The sequence below is a fragment of the Chiroxiphia lanceolata genome, chromosome 22 (assembly GCF_009829145.1).
Source record: "Chiroxiphia lanceolata isolate bChiLan1 chromosome 22, bChiLan1.pri, whole genome shotgun sequence".
In the NCBI taxonomy this organism is placed as follows: Eukaryota; Metazoa; Chordata; class Aves; order Passeriformes; family Pipridae; genus Chiroxiphia; species Chiroxiphia lanceolata.
The window spans coordinates 3,027,375-3,044,716 of record NC_045658.1 but is presented as its reverse complement, the minus strand read 5'-3'; the positions used below and the strand labels follow the sequence as shown (position 1 = coordinate 3,044,716).

General features: G+C 38.4%; 1 protein-coding gene across 6 annotated transcripts in view; it reads left to right on the top strand.

Annotated features, from left to right (window-relative positions):
* The window catches only part of VPS13D (vacuolar protein sorting 13 homolog D), a 92,970-nt gene that overhangs the window by 15,596 nt on the left and 60,032 nt on the right, over positions 1–17,342 (top strand). For 2 of the 6 annotated variants that reach the window (XM_032708831.1, XM_032708827.1), the window contains exons 20-39: positions 19–170; positions 928–1,962; positions 2,698–2,788; positions 3,342–3,468; positions 4,321–4,501; positions 5,457–5,639; positions 6,529–6,576; positions 7,499–7,718; positions 8,305–8,515; positions 8,647–8,818; positions 9,120–9,232; positions 9,810–10,019; positions 12,182–12,447; positions 12,620–12,753; positions 13,027–13,182; positions 13,766–13,979; positions 14,275–14,349; positions 15,067–15,273; positions 15,715–15,804; positions 16,826–16,966. In XM_032708831.1, coding sequence (XP_032564722.1) covers positions 19–170; positions 928–1,962; positions 2,698–2,788; positions 3,342–3,468; positions 4,321–4,501; positions 5,457–5,639; positions 6,529–6,576; positions 7,499–7,718; positions 8,305–8,515; positions 8,647–8,818; positions 9,120–9,232; positions 9,810–10,019; positions 12,182–12,447; positions 12,620–12,753; positions 13,027–13,182; positions 13,766–13,979; positions 14,275–14,349; positions 15,067–15,273; positions 15,715–15,804; positions 16,826–16,966 — 4,026 coding nt within the window. The remainder of the gene's footprint in view (positions 1–18; positions 171–927; positions 1,963–2,697; positions 2,789–3,341; positions 3,469–4,320; positions 4,502–5,456; positions 5,640–6,528; positions 6,577–7,498; positions 7,719–8,304; positions 8,516–8,646; positions 8,819–9,119; positions 9,233–9,809; positions 10,020–12,181; positions 12,448–12,619; positions 12,754–13,026; positions 13,183–13,765; positions 13,980–14,274; positions 14,350–15,066; positions 15,274–15,714; positions 15,805–16,825; positions 16,967–17,342) is intronic. The other 4 variants (XM_032708832.1, XM_032708830.1, XM_032708828.1 and 1 more) reach the window with 3 other exon arrangements.

The window sequence follows — 17,342 nt, the reverse complement described above, 5'->3', positions numbered from 1 at the left end:
TTTCACTTTCTCTTAAAGCTTTCCACATTCTGAATAACACCACCATCCAGTTTAAATTGGAAAAGATCCCACTAGACAGAGATTTGGAGTTAACTTTTCCTCTGAGTAATGAAGACTTTGGAGTATCAAGCGTTATGAGGATTGAAGGGAAATTTGTGAACCCTCTTCAGGTACAGAAATGTAGTAATTTCCACTATCAATATAAAAGTATTTCCCTGCATGGAAGATAAGTATTTTTCAGGCCAATATCTTCAGGTTTAACATACTGGTAGTTTAGAAATCATATCCTTATACACATGGTTTGAAGAGACAGTCTTAAGTCATAATAACAATGATGAACATTTAACCTTGTTTGTGGGCATTTTAGACATCTTTATGAATTAATCTAACTTTTGCTTACCTTGAACACAGAAGCAAAAGTAATTGTGTCACTGTCCAAATAAATGTATTTGCAGTTCTAGTAGAAACTAAGAATTAAAATGCCATTATCTTGAAAAAAATCTGTGCAGGAGCAGAGGTTTTAAATAGAGGAAACTGAAACTTCTAAAACTAAGGAGACAAGCAATGATGGCTAAGTAGAATGTTTGTTCCATATATTACTGTATAATCTCAGCATGGCAAATTTAAGGATAGTTTGGATGGTTAATTATTTTTAACTAACTCTGTGTGGATGGTTTTTGCCCCAGGAATACAAGGGATCCTCTTGTGGGATCCTCTCCTGTATGTTTCCAGTTGGTGTCACCTTGCAGAGCTAATACAGGAGAATTGTTTTGCTTCAACTTTGCATTGTACCTTGTTCTGGATTACGTTTTACTTGTGGTTTGAAATTGCACAGGCTTTCCACTTGTGAGTTTTAAAATGTATGCACTGATTTTATTAATATGGAGAGCTCTAACGTGAGGGTTGTTTCTTTTCTCTGCGTTGTAGGTGGTGTTAGCAAAGCACGTGTATGAACAAGTCCTTCAGACTCTGGATAATTTAATTTACAGTGAAGACTTGAACAAATTTTCAACCACTTCTGTGTCTCCAACTGGTCTTAGTTCTCCTTCAGCATCAGTTCATAGTACAGGCACAGAATTCTCGAGTGAGCGGAAGGAAAATGGCTTATTCAGCCACTCCGGTTTTAATTCTGTTCCAAACAAGCCCTTAGCTATCAGGGAAACAAAGTCTTTTACTCAGATTCAAGCAAACTTTCATATCTCAGAGCTCCAGGTTCAGCTAAGTGGTGATCTCACACTTGGGGCACAAGGTCTTGTCAGCCTTAAGTTTCAGGATTTTGATGTTGAGTTTGCCAAAGATCACCCTCAGACCTTGTCCATCCAGATTGCCTTGCGCTCCCTGCTCATGGAGGATCTCCTGGAAAAGAAACCAGACTCTAAGTATAAGAACCTCATGGTGTCCAGGGGAGCACCCAAGCCCTCCAGTTTAGCACATAAGGAGTATCTTTCCCAGTCCTGTCCCTCAGTATCCAATGCAGAGTATCCAGATATGCCACGTTCCCTCCCTTCCCACATGGAAGAAGCACCAAATGTCTTTCAGCTTTACCAAAGACCAGTTTGTGCCTCCCGTAAGAAGCCAAAAGAAGTTGCTGATTCTGAGTATCCTCTGACTCCACCTCCCTCTCCAACAGCAGACAGATCCAAGTTGCCCTGTGGAAAAAGTAACTTTGATGATTCCTTAGTTCATATCAATATATTTCTAGTGGATAGGAAACATCCCGAATTTTCCTCTCGCTATCACAAAATTAACCGTAGTGTAGATGTTGATTTTAATTGCCTAGATGTCTTAATAACTTTGCAAACTTGGGTAGTGATACTGGATTTCTTTGGGATTGGATCCACTGCTGATAACCATGCTATGAAGCCGCAGCCTGAAGATACTCAGCAGACAATCAAATCAGAAATAAATTCCTTGTCAGCTTCTCAAGCCCAAGAGCCTGTAAACACTAAACTGGATCTGAAGGTATACTTGAGATGCAAAACAGTAATTGGATTGTCTGTCATAAAACCTCTGGTTTATAGAAACTTAAGGTGACATTTACATCAAATGTTTTATATTCCAGTGGGGAACGTGCATAAATTCAGAAACAGGTTCAAAGTGTGTGTAGATGTAGCTTAAAAAAAATAGGAGTTATAGAAAAGCAAAACACTTGCAAAATGATTGGCTCCCTTGCTCTGTGACCCTCCTGTCTTGAATGTTAAAGTTACTTCAGTATTAAAGACCTGACATGCTGAAGTTGGTACTGTGCTGTTCTAGGTACTCTGGAGTTATTTATACAAAAAAAGTATATACCTTTATATATATATATATTTGTATATCTCCATAGATGTCTATACATCTAGATGTATAAACATTTTGTTTTAAAAGACTGTGATATAGATAGATATATATATATAGTCTTTGCCCAAAGGTCCTGCAGTCTGACTTAGATGGGAGAAGCCTTCAAAGATAAAAGGATGCAGGTGACAGTGCTGGGATTTGTTGTTGGCCTGGTCACTCTGAATTACTTGGGAGACCTGTTAATGTGCAAACAAGGGAGTAAAAATGTTGCTTTCTTGCTGTGTCTCCCAATCAGATAATTGTTGCTTGCCATTCATGTGTTACAGTGCAATTGTCTGGAAAAATAAACTAAGCAAGATGTTCCAGCTCTCAAGTCATGTTGTTTAATAGCAATTTGTTGCTTTTTTGTTTGGCCAGGTCCATTCTTTGTCCTTAGTCCTGAATAAGACAACCAGTGAACTTGCTAAAGCCAGCGTGGCAAAACTGGCAGCTCACTTGGAAGTGATTGGTGAGTGGATGGAAGGGCTGAGGTTGTTTGCAGCTTAAAACACAAAGAGGTTTGCACTGGAGTTGTGATTTGAAATGTTTTAATTTTGGTGCTCACTGGGTATTTGTGTGTTTTTCCTGGACAAAATGCACATTCCCTTCCCACTGCTTCTTTCTCTGCTTTTTCAGGCTTGATTTGAAATCCTGGCAGCCCTCCCAGCTGTCAAACCCTTGATCATTTTAGCTGAGTGTGGCTGGGATTTTAATACTTCTCTTTCACAGAGCAGAACAATAGTGTTTATTACTGTTTGAGAGGAAAAAAAGCAGTTGTATCTGAGTTTTCCCAAATCAAACTGGTGTAATCACATGATGTATGTAAAGCATTGAGTTATGTCTGGGTTAATCTAATCTTTGTAGCAGAAAGATGTGATTTTCTTTGAACATGAGGTTTAATGTTTAATTGAATGTGATTGATTTAATTACTTGTAATCAGGTTATCCCACTATTAGAAACTTCTGGGGTTTAGTAACTTATCTGTGTTTGAGAATCCTGATTGTCTGTCCTTTGTTTTGCAGAGGGTGATTTAGCCTTGCAGGGAAGTATTGGAAGTCTGTCCTTAAGTGATCTTACAGCTCATGGAGAATTTTACAGAGAACGTTTCACTACCAGTGGTGAAGAAGCTCTCATTTTCCAAATCTTTAAGTATGAATTTAAACTTCTTGTTACTCAGTATTAGCTCCCAACACCCCCAAAACCCAAACAAACCCAAAATACCCAAACCTGCAACTTTCAGGGCTGCATGATTCTGCTTTGGCCTCTTGTGACCTAAATGAACATTTTCAGTCATAAACTTAACGATTTTTAACTTTTCTTTGTCTGCAATGTAGATGGTTTATCAAGAAAAGTAGTTTTTTAATTCCCTCTAAAGCTGCTCTTGAAACTACATTGATAGTTCCTAGATAAAACTGTAGTTGATTTTTAAAAGATGGAAAATATTTTCAAGTGATGAAATAGATTTTTTGCATTGCTTCTTAGTTTTGGAATTAGGGGTTTGCTTTTGTCATAGTGCACATTTGAATTTCGTCTGCTTTGTTTAAAGCCAGAGTTCTTATCCTGTGCTGTTTCATGGTTTGCTACACCCTCCTCCACCCACTAGAATTAATCAGAGTAGAAATTATTCATGTAATGTTATGGAATTAATTTCAGATATATCAGCACACAGATTCAGAGTTGAACGTACACATTATCATGCAGTGGAGCACTTAGTCTAAGATATAAAATCACCAAAGGTCTGTCTGGTGTGTAGAGCTAAAAGGTACATTCCAAATGTAGAATTTTTTTGTTTGCTTAATTAAAACTCCTACATATACATAATTTAGAAATAATTAATACAAACCCAATTCTTCATGTCTGTAACTGAAATAGTTTTAATTACGTGCCACGAACATCAGTTAAATCCTCTATATTATTATTACTTTGAGTGCAAAAAAATAAATAAGCAGTTTATAAAAGGTAGCTAAGATTGCTAAATGTTGCTTTTAACCTTTCTTCCAGGTATGGGAGGCCAGACCCTTTGCTGCAGAGGGAGTGTGACATCCGTGTCACCCTGAGGATGGCCTCAGTGCAGTATGTGCACACCCAGCGCTTCCAGGCTGAGGTGGTGTCTTTCATCCAGCATTTCACTCAACTTCAGGACGTCCTGGGGAGGCAAAGAGCAGCCATTGAAGGACAAACAGTATGTCTGGGGTTTTTTCTGCTCTTTCCCAGCTTGTCTTTTGCAGTTGAAATGCAATATGTAATTTATGTTAATGAATCAACTCAATTAAGTTGAAATGGTGGGAGGCTTCAGGGTTCTGGTGTTGCTGCAGATTTCTCATCTTGTAGTCAAAACACCTTATTTAGGGCCATCCTGCTGCTCTTTGAAAGTGTAGAATACCAAATGTACACATTACTTAAAACTTTGGCACCTGGATCCTGCAGGATGCACTGGGCAAAAAGTCAAGGTGTTATCTTGCCTTTTTCTCCAGTGTTCACCAGGTAATAATACCTGAATAAGGAGAACCAGGGGAGAAGTTCTGTTCCACTCAGGTCTCTGGTTTAGTTTGCTGGTAGACTGAGAAAATCAGATGCTGAACTCAAGCATGATAAAACCTATCAATAATCATGATAATCATGGACTATTTTATGACAAAACCTAATGTGGGAGTGACTTACATAGTTAGTAGTGATAGTCATGTTTAAAAGTTGCTTGTCATAATTGGAGGAAAGACAGTGAATACTTTGACCTATTAAAATGCTTCATTGTACATCACTTGGACAGTCTGAGTCTGATTTTGAAACATCTGTTCTAAATGATGGGGTTTTTTTCCTTCTGTAAATAATTTGTCTTGAGTAAGTTTTTTAACAGTGAGCTGAGTAGTGTCTGGTTTGCCCCTTAGCTCAGTGGTGACAGTGTGTGTCACTCCTGATGCTGCACCTGCTGCACAGGCATTTCCTCTTGGCATCAGAATCCTCTTTTAATGACCCTTTATTCTCTGCCTAAAACAAGAGTTTGAAGTGTTCTTTTTTTGTATAAAATTTTACCACATCTTAATTGTGTAAATCGAGGAGTAATGTTCCTGAGTTCAGTACTAATCAGTGTGAAATAATTTTCATAATTATTTTTTTAAATGCATTTTTGCTTTTCCCAGGTAAGAGACAAAGCCCAGAGAGCTTCCCGAGTTCTCCTTGATATTGAGGCTGGTGCTCCTGTTCTGCTTATCCCTGAAAGCTCCAAGTCCAACAGTCTCATTGTAGCTAATCTGGGAAAGCTGAAAGTCAAGAACAGATTCCTGTTTGCAGGAATGCCAGGCACCTTCTCCTTAAAGAACAAGGTAAGAACATGACTTCATTTAGCAGCTGGGGAGTTTTCTAGTTCTTGTGCATTTTATTTCTGCATTCAGAACGCAGGGGACTGAACTGAGTCTGTTCTGAGAGAACAGAGGGAATAAAGGAATGAACTGACTCCAGCTGGTCTTGTTGGGAACTAGGACCCAGCTGGGTGCACACCTGAACCTGGGAGCACAACAGGCTTCCAGCTGACCCTGCTTGGTAGCAAAAATTTCCAGTGTGAGTCACAGAAAACAAGGATCTGTGTTGGCTCAGACTTGGGGCAATACACTGAAGGGCAGAATTGGGTTTAATTTATTTTTTTGTGCTCTCAGTGTGTGTAATTGCTTTGATCAGTGAAACCTAGTGAAAGGTTTCCCTTGCACCCCTGGCAAGGCACAGGACAGGAGGAGCTGGTGTTGCTCCTGAGAGATGCAGCCCCAAAATTTGGGGTAAGGAAAATCCATCTTGGATGGCTTTCTGTATCTAACCTAAGCAGCAAAATAGGTGGTTGTCTGGGAACCCCTAATTCCATTTTGGAGGGGGTTAGGAATGAGTTGGGTTAAATTGCTGCAGCATTTTGTGGTGTGTCTGTTGCCTCATCTGATTTATATTTACCAGTGTCTTTGCTGTAAGGAAACACTGGACTGCAATATTGAGTTGTTTTCTGTTCTGTGCTGATGTATTTAAGGGCTTGTAAGTGGTAGATTCCTAAATTAATACAAGAAATTAAAACAAAGGATGTGTGCACAGTAGTTTTATTTCAACCTAAGAATACTGTGCTGTGTAGCACTGTAGAAATGTAGGTGTTTGAAATGGGATTAGGTGTGGTTTGGCTTTTTTTTTTGGTGGTTTTGTTTTCATTTTTTTCTCTGTCCTATGTTTATTTTTGAGGATCGGATTTTACAAGGCAATGCATACAAGGATCCTGTTTTATTTGAGGTATTTCACATCTTTGTGGCAGTGTTCAGGTGCTCCTCATTCATCTTAAAAAAAGGAAATATTCTTGTGGAATTTAGCACTTTAAAAAATTCCTTCATTCATTAAAAATTATGGTTTTTTTCTAAAGATTTTGCTGAATTCTACAAGAATTGGATTTAAATTTGTTGTGGTGTGCTCTTTCTGCCTGTCTGAGGAGCTGTTAATTTGGATTTAATTGCATAAATTCATAGATTTATTGATGATGTGATGACTTTTCTTTGCATGTACTTATGAAATGTTAATTTTTTCAAATTTTTTTCTTAAAATCCTTATCATGATGACAATGAATTTTTCCAATTTTTTCTAATATTTAAAAACCATGTAAGGCAAGAAAATGGTCACTCCATCATGGAAAACTATGAAATTGGTCAAGCAGGATTTTTGGGAGAAGAAATTCCTAATGTTGATGTGACTTTTCCTAGTGAACTTACCCTTTGCAGGTTTTTGATGCAAGGCAGCTCATAAGATTTCCATGGCATATGTTATTTTCATCAGCTGAAAAACAGCTTTAAATATTTAACCATCTTTATTCTACAGAAATGTTTAGTATCTTGACAGTCTTACCCCTCCATTTCGTATTAATTCCATTTACATGACAGCTTTTTTGTTTTGTTTTGTTTTTGTAATTTTGAATTAGTTTCTCATTGAAAAGATTTAACAGCTTTTTGGGAAATGTTGCTGAAATGAACTTTTTAAGAAAGAAAATGTTTTCATCTGCTGTTAAGGTTGTAGGATAAAAGTTTGGCCATCAGTAAAAGATACTGGCATTCAAATAAAATATGCAGTTTTTGACAGGAATTTGTTGCAGCTTGAACCTTAGTGCACTGGTTCCTTAGAATTTAAATTAAATATCTATTCCTAATTATAAAATTCTTTTCTTTAGCAGGATTCAGTTCAATTTTCATCTCCTTTGGGAACCCCAAAGCACAGCATGAAGAAAACAAGTGCTGATGAGTCCAAAGTGCCGATGGAAGGACTGGTCATGAAAAAATCATCAGGAACAAACATTTCCAGGCTGAAGAACGAGCCTGCACTTAACACTTCAAATAAACAACAAGGGCACCAACCCAAGCTGCCTGTTGTACCCAACCCTGACAGCCCAGGTATGTGAGGAACAGGAGAAAAACCCCCCAGAGCTCTTCTTTCTTCTGGTGAAATAGGACAGGGACATTTTGCTTCGATCTCATGTGACACTGAAAAAAAAAGGCTCTGGGTCTGAAGACTGTGGGTTTGAAAAGAAATGACTTCTTAGATTTCAGGCTGATTTTTACAGCTGAAAGGATTAGGGAGTTGTAGTTCAGCTCCTGGAAGAACAGTCCTGCAGTTTGGGTGGTTTGAGTTGCATATTGCAGACATAGAAGTATAGTTGGACTCTCAGCTGAGAGTTTACATTTACCTGTGAATGAGCTCAATGTCTGGTAGTTAAAGATACTGATGAGTGTGAATAAAAAAAAATTTAAAAATTGGAATAAAATCAAGACAAAATTATGTTTCTTTTTAAAAGTTAAATTTCTCCTTAATGTGAATGAGTTGGTATCTGGTAGTTACAGATAGTGATGATCGTGAATAAAACCCCCAACATTTGGAATAAAATCAAGAGTGAATTAAATTTCTTGTTAAAAGTAAGGTGCATTAGTTTTGTACAGATTCTGTTTTTTTCTTTCTGAATGTGTTATCTCCTCCCTGCAGAGGATCACATCTGCCTCTTAGACTGCATTGTGGTTGATCTGCAGGACATGGACATCTTTGCTGCACAGAGATACCAGAGAGAGTATTCCAAGGCTGTGGAAGATACCAGTGCAGACTTGAGCTTTCCATCCTACTTGGTGAGGCAGACAGGGGGGAGCCTGCTGACAGAACCCTTCAGACTGAAGTTACAAGTGGAGAGAAACTTGGACAAGTGAGTTTGAGCAGGATCCCTCTGTGCTGTCAGCCTGAAGCTGTGTTTCAGCTGCCTTTTACTGTATCCTGAAAGCCTTGCCTGCTGTGTAAGAGCTCCTGGGAATGCTGAGGTTTTCCCCTTTGTTGCAGGGAGCTGAGCCATGCAGTTGCAGACATATCAATACATGGCAACCTGTCATCAGTGCACTGCTCCCTGGATCTGAACAAGTACAAACTGATCCGTGGGCTGCTGGAGAACAACCTGGGGGAGCCCATCGAGGAGTTCATGCGCCCTTACGACCTGCAGGATCCCAGGATTCATGTAAGAGGAGCTGTGTGCAGCTGGAATTCTGTCTTGGAATGTCTCTGGGGGTTTTGCTGATGGCAGCAACATTTTAAGAGCAGAGCTATAGAGCAGTGGTGTGAAAATGGATTAATAGGCATTTTTCAACTCCAAGGCCACACTGCTGTGAAATGTAACATTTCTCCAGTAATGGCTGCTGACACTCCCTGAAGGAGGGGGACCCCACAGCTGTTTGCATTGGCCTGGAATAAGGTTTAAATTCAGAAATGAAAGTTAAACAGATGCTCTGAAAAAGAATGTTGGTGTTTTCCACTTTCAGACAGTTTTGAGTGGAGAAGTGTACACTTCCATGTCGTTCCTCATTGACATGGTCAACGTGAGCCTGGAACTGATGGATCCAAAGGGAAGAGATGGACACAGCTCTTTAGCCAGGTATGAATGTCCCTTTGTTACTCAATTCCTTATCCTAAATACTATGCTCATCTGAAAGATATAGGACAAGAATGAAAGTAATATGTGGAATTACAGTTTAATAATGCAGTGAAATAGAATTTCTTAATTGGAGTTCAAATGAGAGTTTGAGCTGCTCTGAAAGATGGAAGGGAATGACAGTGTACAAAAGATACCATCTGTGTCCTTCCAGTTTTTCTTGAAACAACAGTTCAGTAATCAGTTAGCTTCCTCAAGATAAATAGTATTTTAATTAAGGAAATGATATGAGGGAAGTTTAAAAAAAACCAGATTTCTGCTCTATGTTGCCTTGGTTTGTTTCTTTTTGTTTTTTTAATCCAGAAGGTTCTGTATAATTGGAAAATATAATTACATACAGTATAGATCTACTTTCTATCACTGTGACATGAGATGTGATTATAGTTGTTGTAGAAAATACCTAAATGGAAGATACCATCAGTATCCCATACTTTTAAAATAAGTGCCTTCAAGGAATAAATATAATAATAAATATACCCTAAGTCTCTTCAATGTATTGTTTTGCTTTTTATTCTCTCAGGTTTGATTTTAAGAAATCCAAGTTGCTTTTTGAAAGCTCCTCCAATGGAACAAAGTCTGTCAATCTGGTTTCCCACTCCATGATGGCCTTTGACACCCGTTATGCTGCACAGAAATATGCTGCAGGGCCCCCAAATGTCTTCAACTGCATCTTCCAGTCCTCCAAGAACACCAGCAGCCCAGGAGCCATCCAGATTGAACTGCACTTCAGGTTGGGAATTCTGGGATTTGCTTGTTTTTAATAATGATATAACCAGGATTGTCCTGTTGTAATACCCCTATTATTAATGTAGATAAACTTACTGGCATTGTTTTTAAATCTGATCACATTTTTGGGGTGGTCAGTGGTACTTGATAGATTGAAATCTGCAGTTATTAATTAAGTGAAAGTTGGATTTTTTTTCTCCCTTTTTGCAGTAAAATGTAAGTTTGAATGTCTAGTGAATCAGATGAAGTTCTGACCTTTCAAAATCAGTAGTGCTTAGAGCTCAATAAGTCTGGCTTATCACTTGTATGTTTGCATAAAACCAGATTGTAGAATTTGTAATATAAGTTGTAAAAAAGCTGTTTCCCAGCAGGTGTCACACGAGCCTTTCTGAGACCATCAAATACAGACTGAAACAGCACCTCTTTCAAAAACAAACTCTATATTCTCTTCTGTGTTCTGTCCTATCCTGTTTGCTTTTCCTTGTCTATTTTGATCTAATTTAATATTGAAAATGGGAATACGAAGTATAATGACAGTATTTACCAGTATCAGCATGGTGTTTGGTAGGGAGATGTTAACTTTAAAAGGAGGGTGAACTAGAGATGTTGCTTTCACTTTTGATCAGATTTACTGACCAAACCCAGGTTTTTCACTCTTCTATAAGTGTGACACCTTCTGAAGCACTTTCAGGAGCAATGTAGAAAAAAACTTGTGGACTATTTTAATCCAACAGAAAACCTTGAAGCCTTTTGTTCATAAAAACCAATCAAAGAAACTTCAGACAATTGAGAGAAATTTGTTTTGAAGGTTTGGATGCTACATGATGGTTATAAGTACTTAATAAGTGTGTTCAGAAAGACACCGACATTTTGATTGGAATAAAATTAAGATGGGATTTACTTTAAAAAAATCTAAACCCCCACCAACTGGTTTTCACAGGACTGTTGAGTCAGTAGCTGCCTAGATTAGGCACCCTTAGTGAGTTTGCACAGTACAGCCTAATCTGGTTTCTGAGTGATGGCTTCAAGAATCTTCTTCCCAACTGTTATGCTTTTCCATTTCAACCACAGCAGCATGTGTTCTGCTTTTAGTGGTGAGAGCATCCTTGGCACTGGATGGAGGTGCTGGCAGAGCTCAGTGATGGTGTTGTACTGGCTGGTGCCTTTTGAAATCTCCTGGAGAGCCAGGGAGAGTTAAAGGCTTGTGCTGTTGGAAGCAGAGCAGACAGGCTGCTCCCACAAAGGATCACAGTTCTTTAGAGATTTTATAGTCCACAATGTGCTGGATATAAAACTGTTTCATGGTACTTAAGCACTTAGATGATTTTCCAGTTAGCATGACCAAATATAAGTGGTATTCCAGATCCTGAAGCCAAACACTTTTATCCCTCCTAGCCAGACACTCAGAATGTGATGCTGGGAGTTCAGGCAGGCTGACATTTTTTGGGGATGACAGAGCAGCTTCCTGTGCTGCAAAATGCTGTCAGGGTGTGAGGGGAAACACATTGAACGTCTCATCTCAGAGCCAGGTCTGAGTTTCACATGCAGTACTTTAGGTTTGATACCCAGCAGATGTCAAATGATAATAAAAAGATCACTTTTAAAATCTGAGACTTTGCAAATTCATATCAATAATGTGAATGTATTAAAGGAGCTTTTATAAATATCCTGTTATGCAGCTTTTCAGTTCATTCTTTTTGTCATTGCAGCATAGAATTCATGCACTTAAGACCTGTTGGGTTTCTGTGGGTACAGCAACTTGATGAATTTCAGTGTTATTCAGTCTTATATATATCTTATTCAGTCTTATATATATCTTATTCAGTCTTATATATATCTTATTCAGTCTTATATATATCTTATTCAGTCTTATATATATCTTATTCAGTCTTATATATATCTCATTCAGTCATATATATCTCATTCAGTCATATATATATATCTTATTTAGTCTTATATATGATTGACTTTTATTCAATCTTATATATATAAAATAATCTTATTCAATCTTCTATATATATTTTTTTTTAAAGGACAGATACTCTGTAGACTAAGTGTATCCCTTGAAAGTTCATATAATTCTCACTGGATACTGATAGTTTTCGGTGTGGTTTTAAATCTGTGCAAGATGTAAAGTTCACTTGTATTCTTTTCTCTTCTTGAAAGGTCTACTAAGGATTCCTCCAGTTTCACAGTTGTTCTGAACAATCTTCGTGTGTTCCTGATATTTGACTGGTTGTTGCTGGTCCATGACTTTTTATACACTCCTGGGGATACCAAAAAGCGGGAAAACCCCCTTTCGTCCCGGCAGAGAACTTTCGTCAGTGACACAACTGTGGTTCCCAAAACAGTGAAAAGTGGGGTTGTTACCAAACGTTCCTCACTGCCTGTGACTGCAGAAAAGCAGCTGGAAGTGAAGGTTAATGTGACAGGTAAATGTGCTCTTCTCTAGTGCTTTTGTAGGAGCTTTTCTCCTTAAAATCCATGTGCTGGTGGAAAACCAGATCTGTTAAAGGAAATCAAGAAACCTGCTGCAAATGCTTTGAATAACTCCATGATATTGCCAGTTGCCCTGGTTATTATTTGTTGCTTTGTTTGGTCCAGGAACTGAGTTTGTGGTGGTTGAAGACATGTCTTGCTTTGATACCAATGCCATTATTTTGAAGGGGACGACTGTTCTCACCTACAAGCCCAAGTTGTTGGATCGTCCTTTCTCTGGCAGTTTGTTTGGCATTGAGGTGAGAACAAAGAAATCTGCTGTTGTCAGACACCTAAAATTAGAGGAGCTTGTGAAGATAACTTCACTATAAATATTTATACAACAGGAATAATACACAAATTATTTTTGAAGTTTGTTAGTTCCTCATCAAATGCTCCCCATTTTATAGAGTTTTGTATTGTTTCTCTTAAGACATTGAAACACTTGACTGGAACCCCAAAATATTGCTAGTTCTTGCCTGATCTGTTTGCTCAGTTAATAATTTTTTTTTTAAATAATTTTCAATTTTTAGGTGTTCTCATGCAGGTTAGGAAATGAGCAAGAGACTGCACTGTCAATTATTGATCCAGTACAGATTCATATGGAGCTTGTTGGGAATTCTTCCTACCCAAGTGGTTCAGGACTGTTGGATGCTTTCAATAGTGAAGATTTTCCTCCTATCCTAGAGGTAATATTAAAGGCCTGAATAAAACTGTATGTGATAGAGAATACTAAAGTATGATCTAGCACAGATATTTTTATGCCCAAGGATTCAATAGAAGACTTCCAAAGGCATAAGAAAAGAATAAGATAATTTTTTCCTGAAATGAAAAAGGAAAAGAAACAAACATGAAGAAAATGCTCTTAGTGGTAATGAATGAGGGAATTTTGAGATGTATTATAGAGATTAATAGTGGAGGAAAGAAATGGGCTGATAATGTAGACATGTGAGTTACTCATCCCTGAAAGACAAAGTTATTTTTCTGTATCTAATTGTTAGAGCTTATTAGAGGGGAATTCTGTTTAGAGACTTTTTTACCAATATACCAAAGTAAAAACATTTTTCCCTTGAGATGTGCTTTTAACACTTTTAGTTGTTGGTAAATATGTTTGTCAGTTTTATTATTGGAGCTTCCAAACAGTGTGATCATCAGCTTTTAACACTAAATTTTGTCCTCCTTTGGGAAAAGCTTTATGAATATCCAAAGTACACAAGAAAAAATATGTAGAAAAGGGTTTACGTGACTCTTATATTTTAATTTTTCATTTAGATTCAGTTGCAGGCACTGGATATCAGACTGTCCTACAATGATGTTCAGCTCTTCTTGGCAATTGCAAAGTCAATTCCCCAGCAGACAAGTGCAGCTCTGCCTGACTCAACTGCTGCAAGTGCTGCTCATCCCTCCAGCTCAGCTCTGGGGACTGAGGCCTCCTCCACACATGAAAACAGGGATATATCCAAACGTGTGCTGGATCCTGTGCTTGGTATGTTTTTAACCGTTGGAGTGAAGCCATTTTTTTATCTAAAGAAGGTTTCTACAAGGTCTAAACGCTTAACACAAAAGATGTGGGTATCTCCATGGTGTAAAACACTTGTTGGTTATAATTATCTGATGATGGTACTATAAAAACAGTAAAAGCAGTGCTGAATCACGTGCTTTTACTACAGTCACAATCTGAAACAAAACCCCGTTTTTCATGCAGATATATCTTGATTTTAGAAAGGAAACCAAGTAGATAGCTGTCAAGGATTTATGACTGGTTAACTGTTCCATTCCAGAGGTGCAGCTGGCTCGCCTCCAGGAGCTGGGATTCAGCCTGGAAGATTGTCGGAAAGCTCTTCTGATCTGCCAAGGTAACAGCAGATATTTAGTTGGCCTTGCAGATTGTCCATATTACCTTAATTGCAATTAAGTAAAAACTTTCAGACTGTCAGGTAGCTGATGCACAGGCAGTATTTCCTTCTTTAGAATTTTTTTACTTTGGCTCTGTGTTGGAATAATCTTAAACATTCATTTCCCTGTTCTGCTGCTCTGTAGCACCCACCCCCCAAAGATTGTCCTTGCCTTTTTTGGGGTGTCATATGTGGGATGTTTGAGTGTATTTTTGTTTGGGGGTTTGGGTTATGTGCAGGTTTATTCTTTTTCATGGTGTCCCTGCTTCTTGCCATTATCCATCTCTTCCTCTTGAGAGCACATGTTTTCATCTCTCCCTTTTTGACTCATATATTCCCTGTTTCTCCATGCAATATATGAAAAAGTGAAGCTTTAACAGAAGTGATTGTTTTTCTTTAGCACTGTCATGCTTCCCAACTTATTTAGAGGCATTCCTAACATTAATACAGATTTTTATTATGTTGCCACTTGATTTGCAAACTTCAAAACGCATTTCTCACTGTTAAAAAATTCCAATGTATGTATAATCTCATATTTGTGCTATTAAATAGAACACATTTAAGGGACTGTTGGTGACTTGCCATAAGAGGAAGGGGAATAGTTTGCTTTCATATGCTTTTTACTAAATACCTTGAGGAAGTAGATGGTGATTGATTGGTTGTTTGCTTTTATCTAAGGTGACTTGAAAAAAGCAGCGAGTTGGTTGTTTAAGAATGCTGAACCTTTGAAATCAGTTTCCCAGACCTCTTCTGCTCGAGACAGCCAGGGGATTGTGCCTTTCCAGTTCATCTCTGGAGTGGAGATAAAGGCAGAGAGTGTGTGCATTTGCTTTATTGATGACTGCATGGACTGTGACGTGCCCCTGGCTGAGTTAACCTTCTCACGTGAGTGTCTGCTTTGGCCTTGCACAAAATGACTGTCAGTGGCTGCTTTCAGCTCTGGTTTCTCAGGACTTGTGGAATTTTAACTGACAGTGTTTTGGTGGTGGGGTTTGTGTGGAGTTTTGGGGGGTCTTTTTTGGTTTTGTTTGGTTTATGTTTTTGTTTCTAAGATCACAGTCCTTGTAGGGTTTAAGACTCTGGTTTCCCCTTTATACATCCCAAAACTAATGGAATCTGTGCTGAGCAGAACCCTGGGGAGGATCCATGTTGTAAGGCGTGGCTGTCTGTAAATGTTATTTGAAGAGTATTGTGATAGGCTTTTTGTACCATTTCAGTTTAAAAGACAAGACAAAACCTTCCATTGCTTACTTAAGAGTTTATAAAATTGGGGAACTTGATTGTTTTGCATTAGTATAACATTCACTTTTTTTTTTACCCCCCCAGGTTTGAATTTTCTCCAACATTTGCGAACCAGCCCTGAAGGTTACGCTCATTTCACCCTCTCTGGAGATTATTACAATCGAGAGCTTTCAGGTGAAATATCTGGGGAGTTGTTGCTTTCTTATTTATGTTTAGGAAGCTGCCTTTCCTACTACAGGAGCCTGAAATTCCCCTGACAGGAAATGCCTATAAGGGAATGGGAAAAGTTGGCTTTTGTGTCTCTGTGTGTGTGTGTGAGAACATGTGATCGTTGACAAGATACCCTGACTTGAGATCAGGTGGAGGAATGTGGAAAGTTGAGATTTTGCTGATCTGAAAGTAGCACTGAAGTTTTCAGTTGTAATTGCAAAAGAAGGTTATCCAGGAACATGACAGTTCTGTAACTAGGGGTGTCTGTATTCACATTTTCAGTTTTTACTTGTTTGGTGCATTCAGTTTGTTACATATTTCAGGAAGGAAAAGCACATGAGGGCAGGTGATTAGACTGAAGTTAATGGAATTAACACAAGACCATTAGAATTTATATTTTAGATAAGAAAAACAAGTTAGGCCTCAATCCAGGTCAGACACTGACAAAAGAAATAATCTATAGTTGTGTGTTTTTTCTGAATCAGGGAACTAAATTTTCTGATATGTAATTGGTGACAACCACCTCAGGAATTATCTGCCAATAACAAGGCAGTTTTTTTGTTTTTAAAAATACATAGAGGGGGATTTTTTTAATAACTTTTAGACCTTTGTCTTATGTGATACTGAATAATAGGCCAACTTATGCATAATTGTATGAAAATCATTTTCAAAACTATTTCAGAGGGCTTAGTTGCAACTGACTTAAATAAGAAACAGTAATTGCCTTCTAGTGCTTTAATTGGAATTAAGATATTTCTGCAAGACCTTACATACAGTGTACATAGTATACATGGTATGCAGTGTGTACATACAGGATACACAGTTCAAATGGAGGAGCTGGAGCAACTTTATATTAGGTAGCAAATTAAATACAGTTTATCTTGAACGCAGATTAAAAGTAAAGGATTAAATACTGAAATATGTAAGCAGCATTCCAGTGTGGCCTTCCCACGTGCAGCAGAGGTGACTTTGTGTTTGTTGCCAGGCTGGGAGCCCTTCATTGAGCCGTGGCCCTGCTCGGTGTCTTGGCAACAACAGGCCTCAAGCCGCCTCCACCCCTCCCGCCTGAAGCTGGAAGTGAAGGCCAGACCACGCCTGGACATAAACATCACCTCTGTCCTCATAGGTACGTGGGAATATTCCCTGGGAGCATCCCTGTGCAGCCTGATTGTCACTCCTGAACAGGACAGACAGCTCTGACCGAGCCCTGCTGGTGTCCCTTGGAGGGTGGGGGGGGAGTTGGGCAAGTCCCCACGTCCCTTCCGTGGTGTTTTACACAGGTGTGTGTTTGGGCAGGCACTGTGAAAGTGTAAAGACATGAGCTGCGTGTTTTAGAGGTTAGCAGGAATTCTTTCTCTGCTCATATGAATTCTATCAAATTCATATGTTATTTGAAATTTATTTTTGATCAGAACCAGGCTTTCATCCAAAGCTTTCCATACTGTAAAGCGCTTAAAAATATTTTTGGGAAACTCATCATTTTTCAGTATGTTGACAGGTGT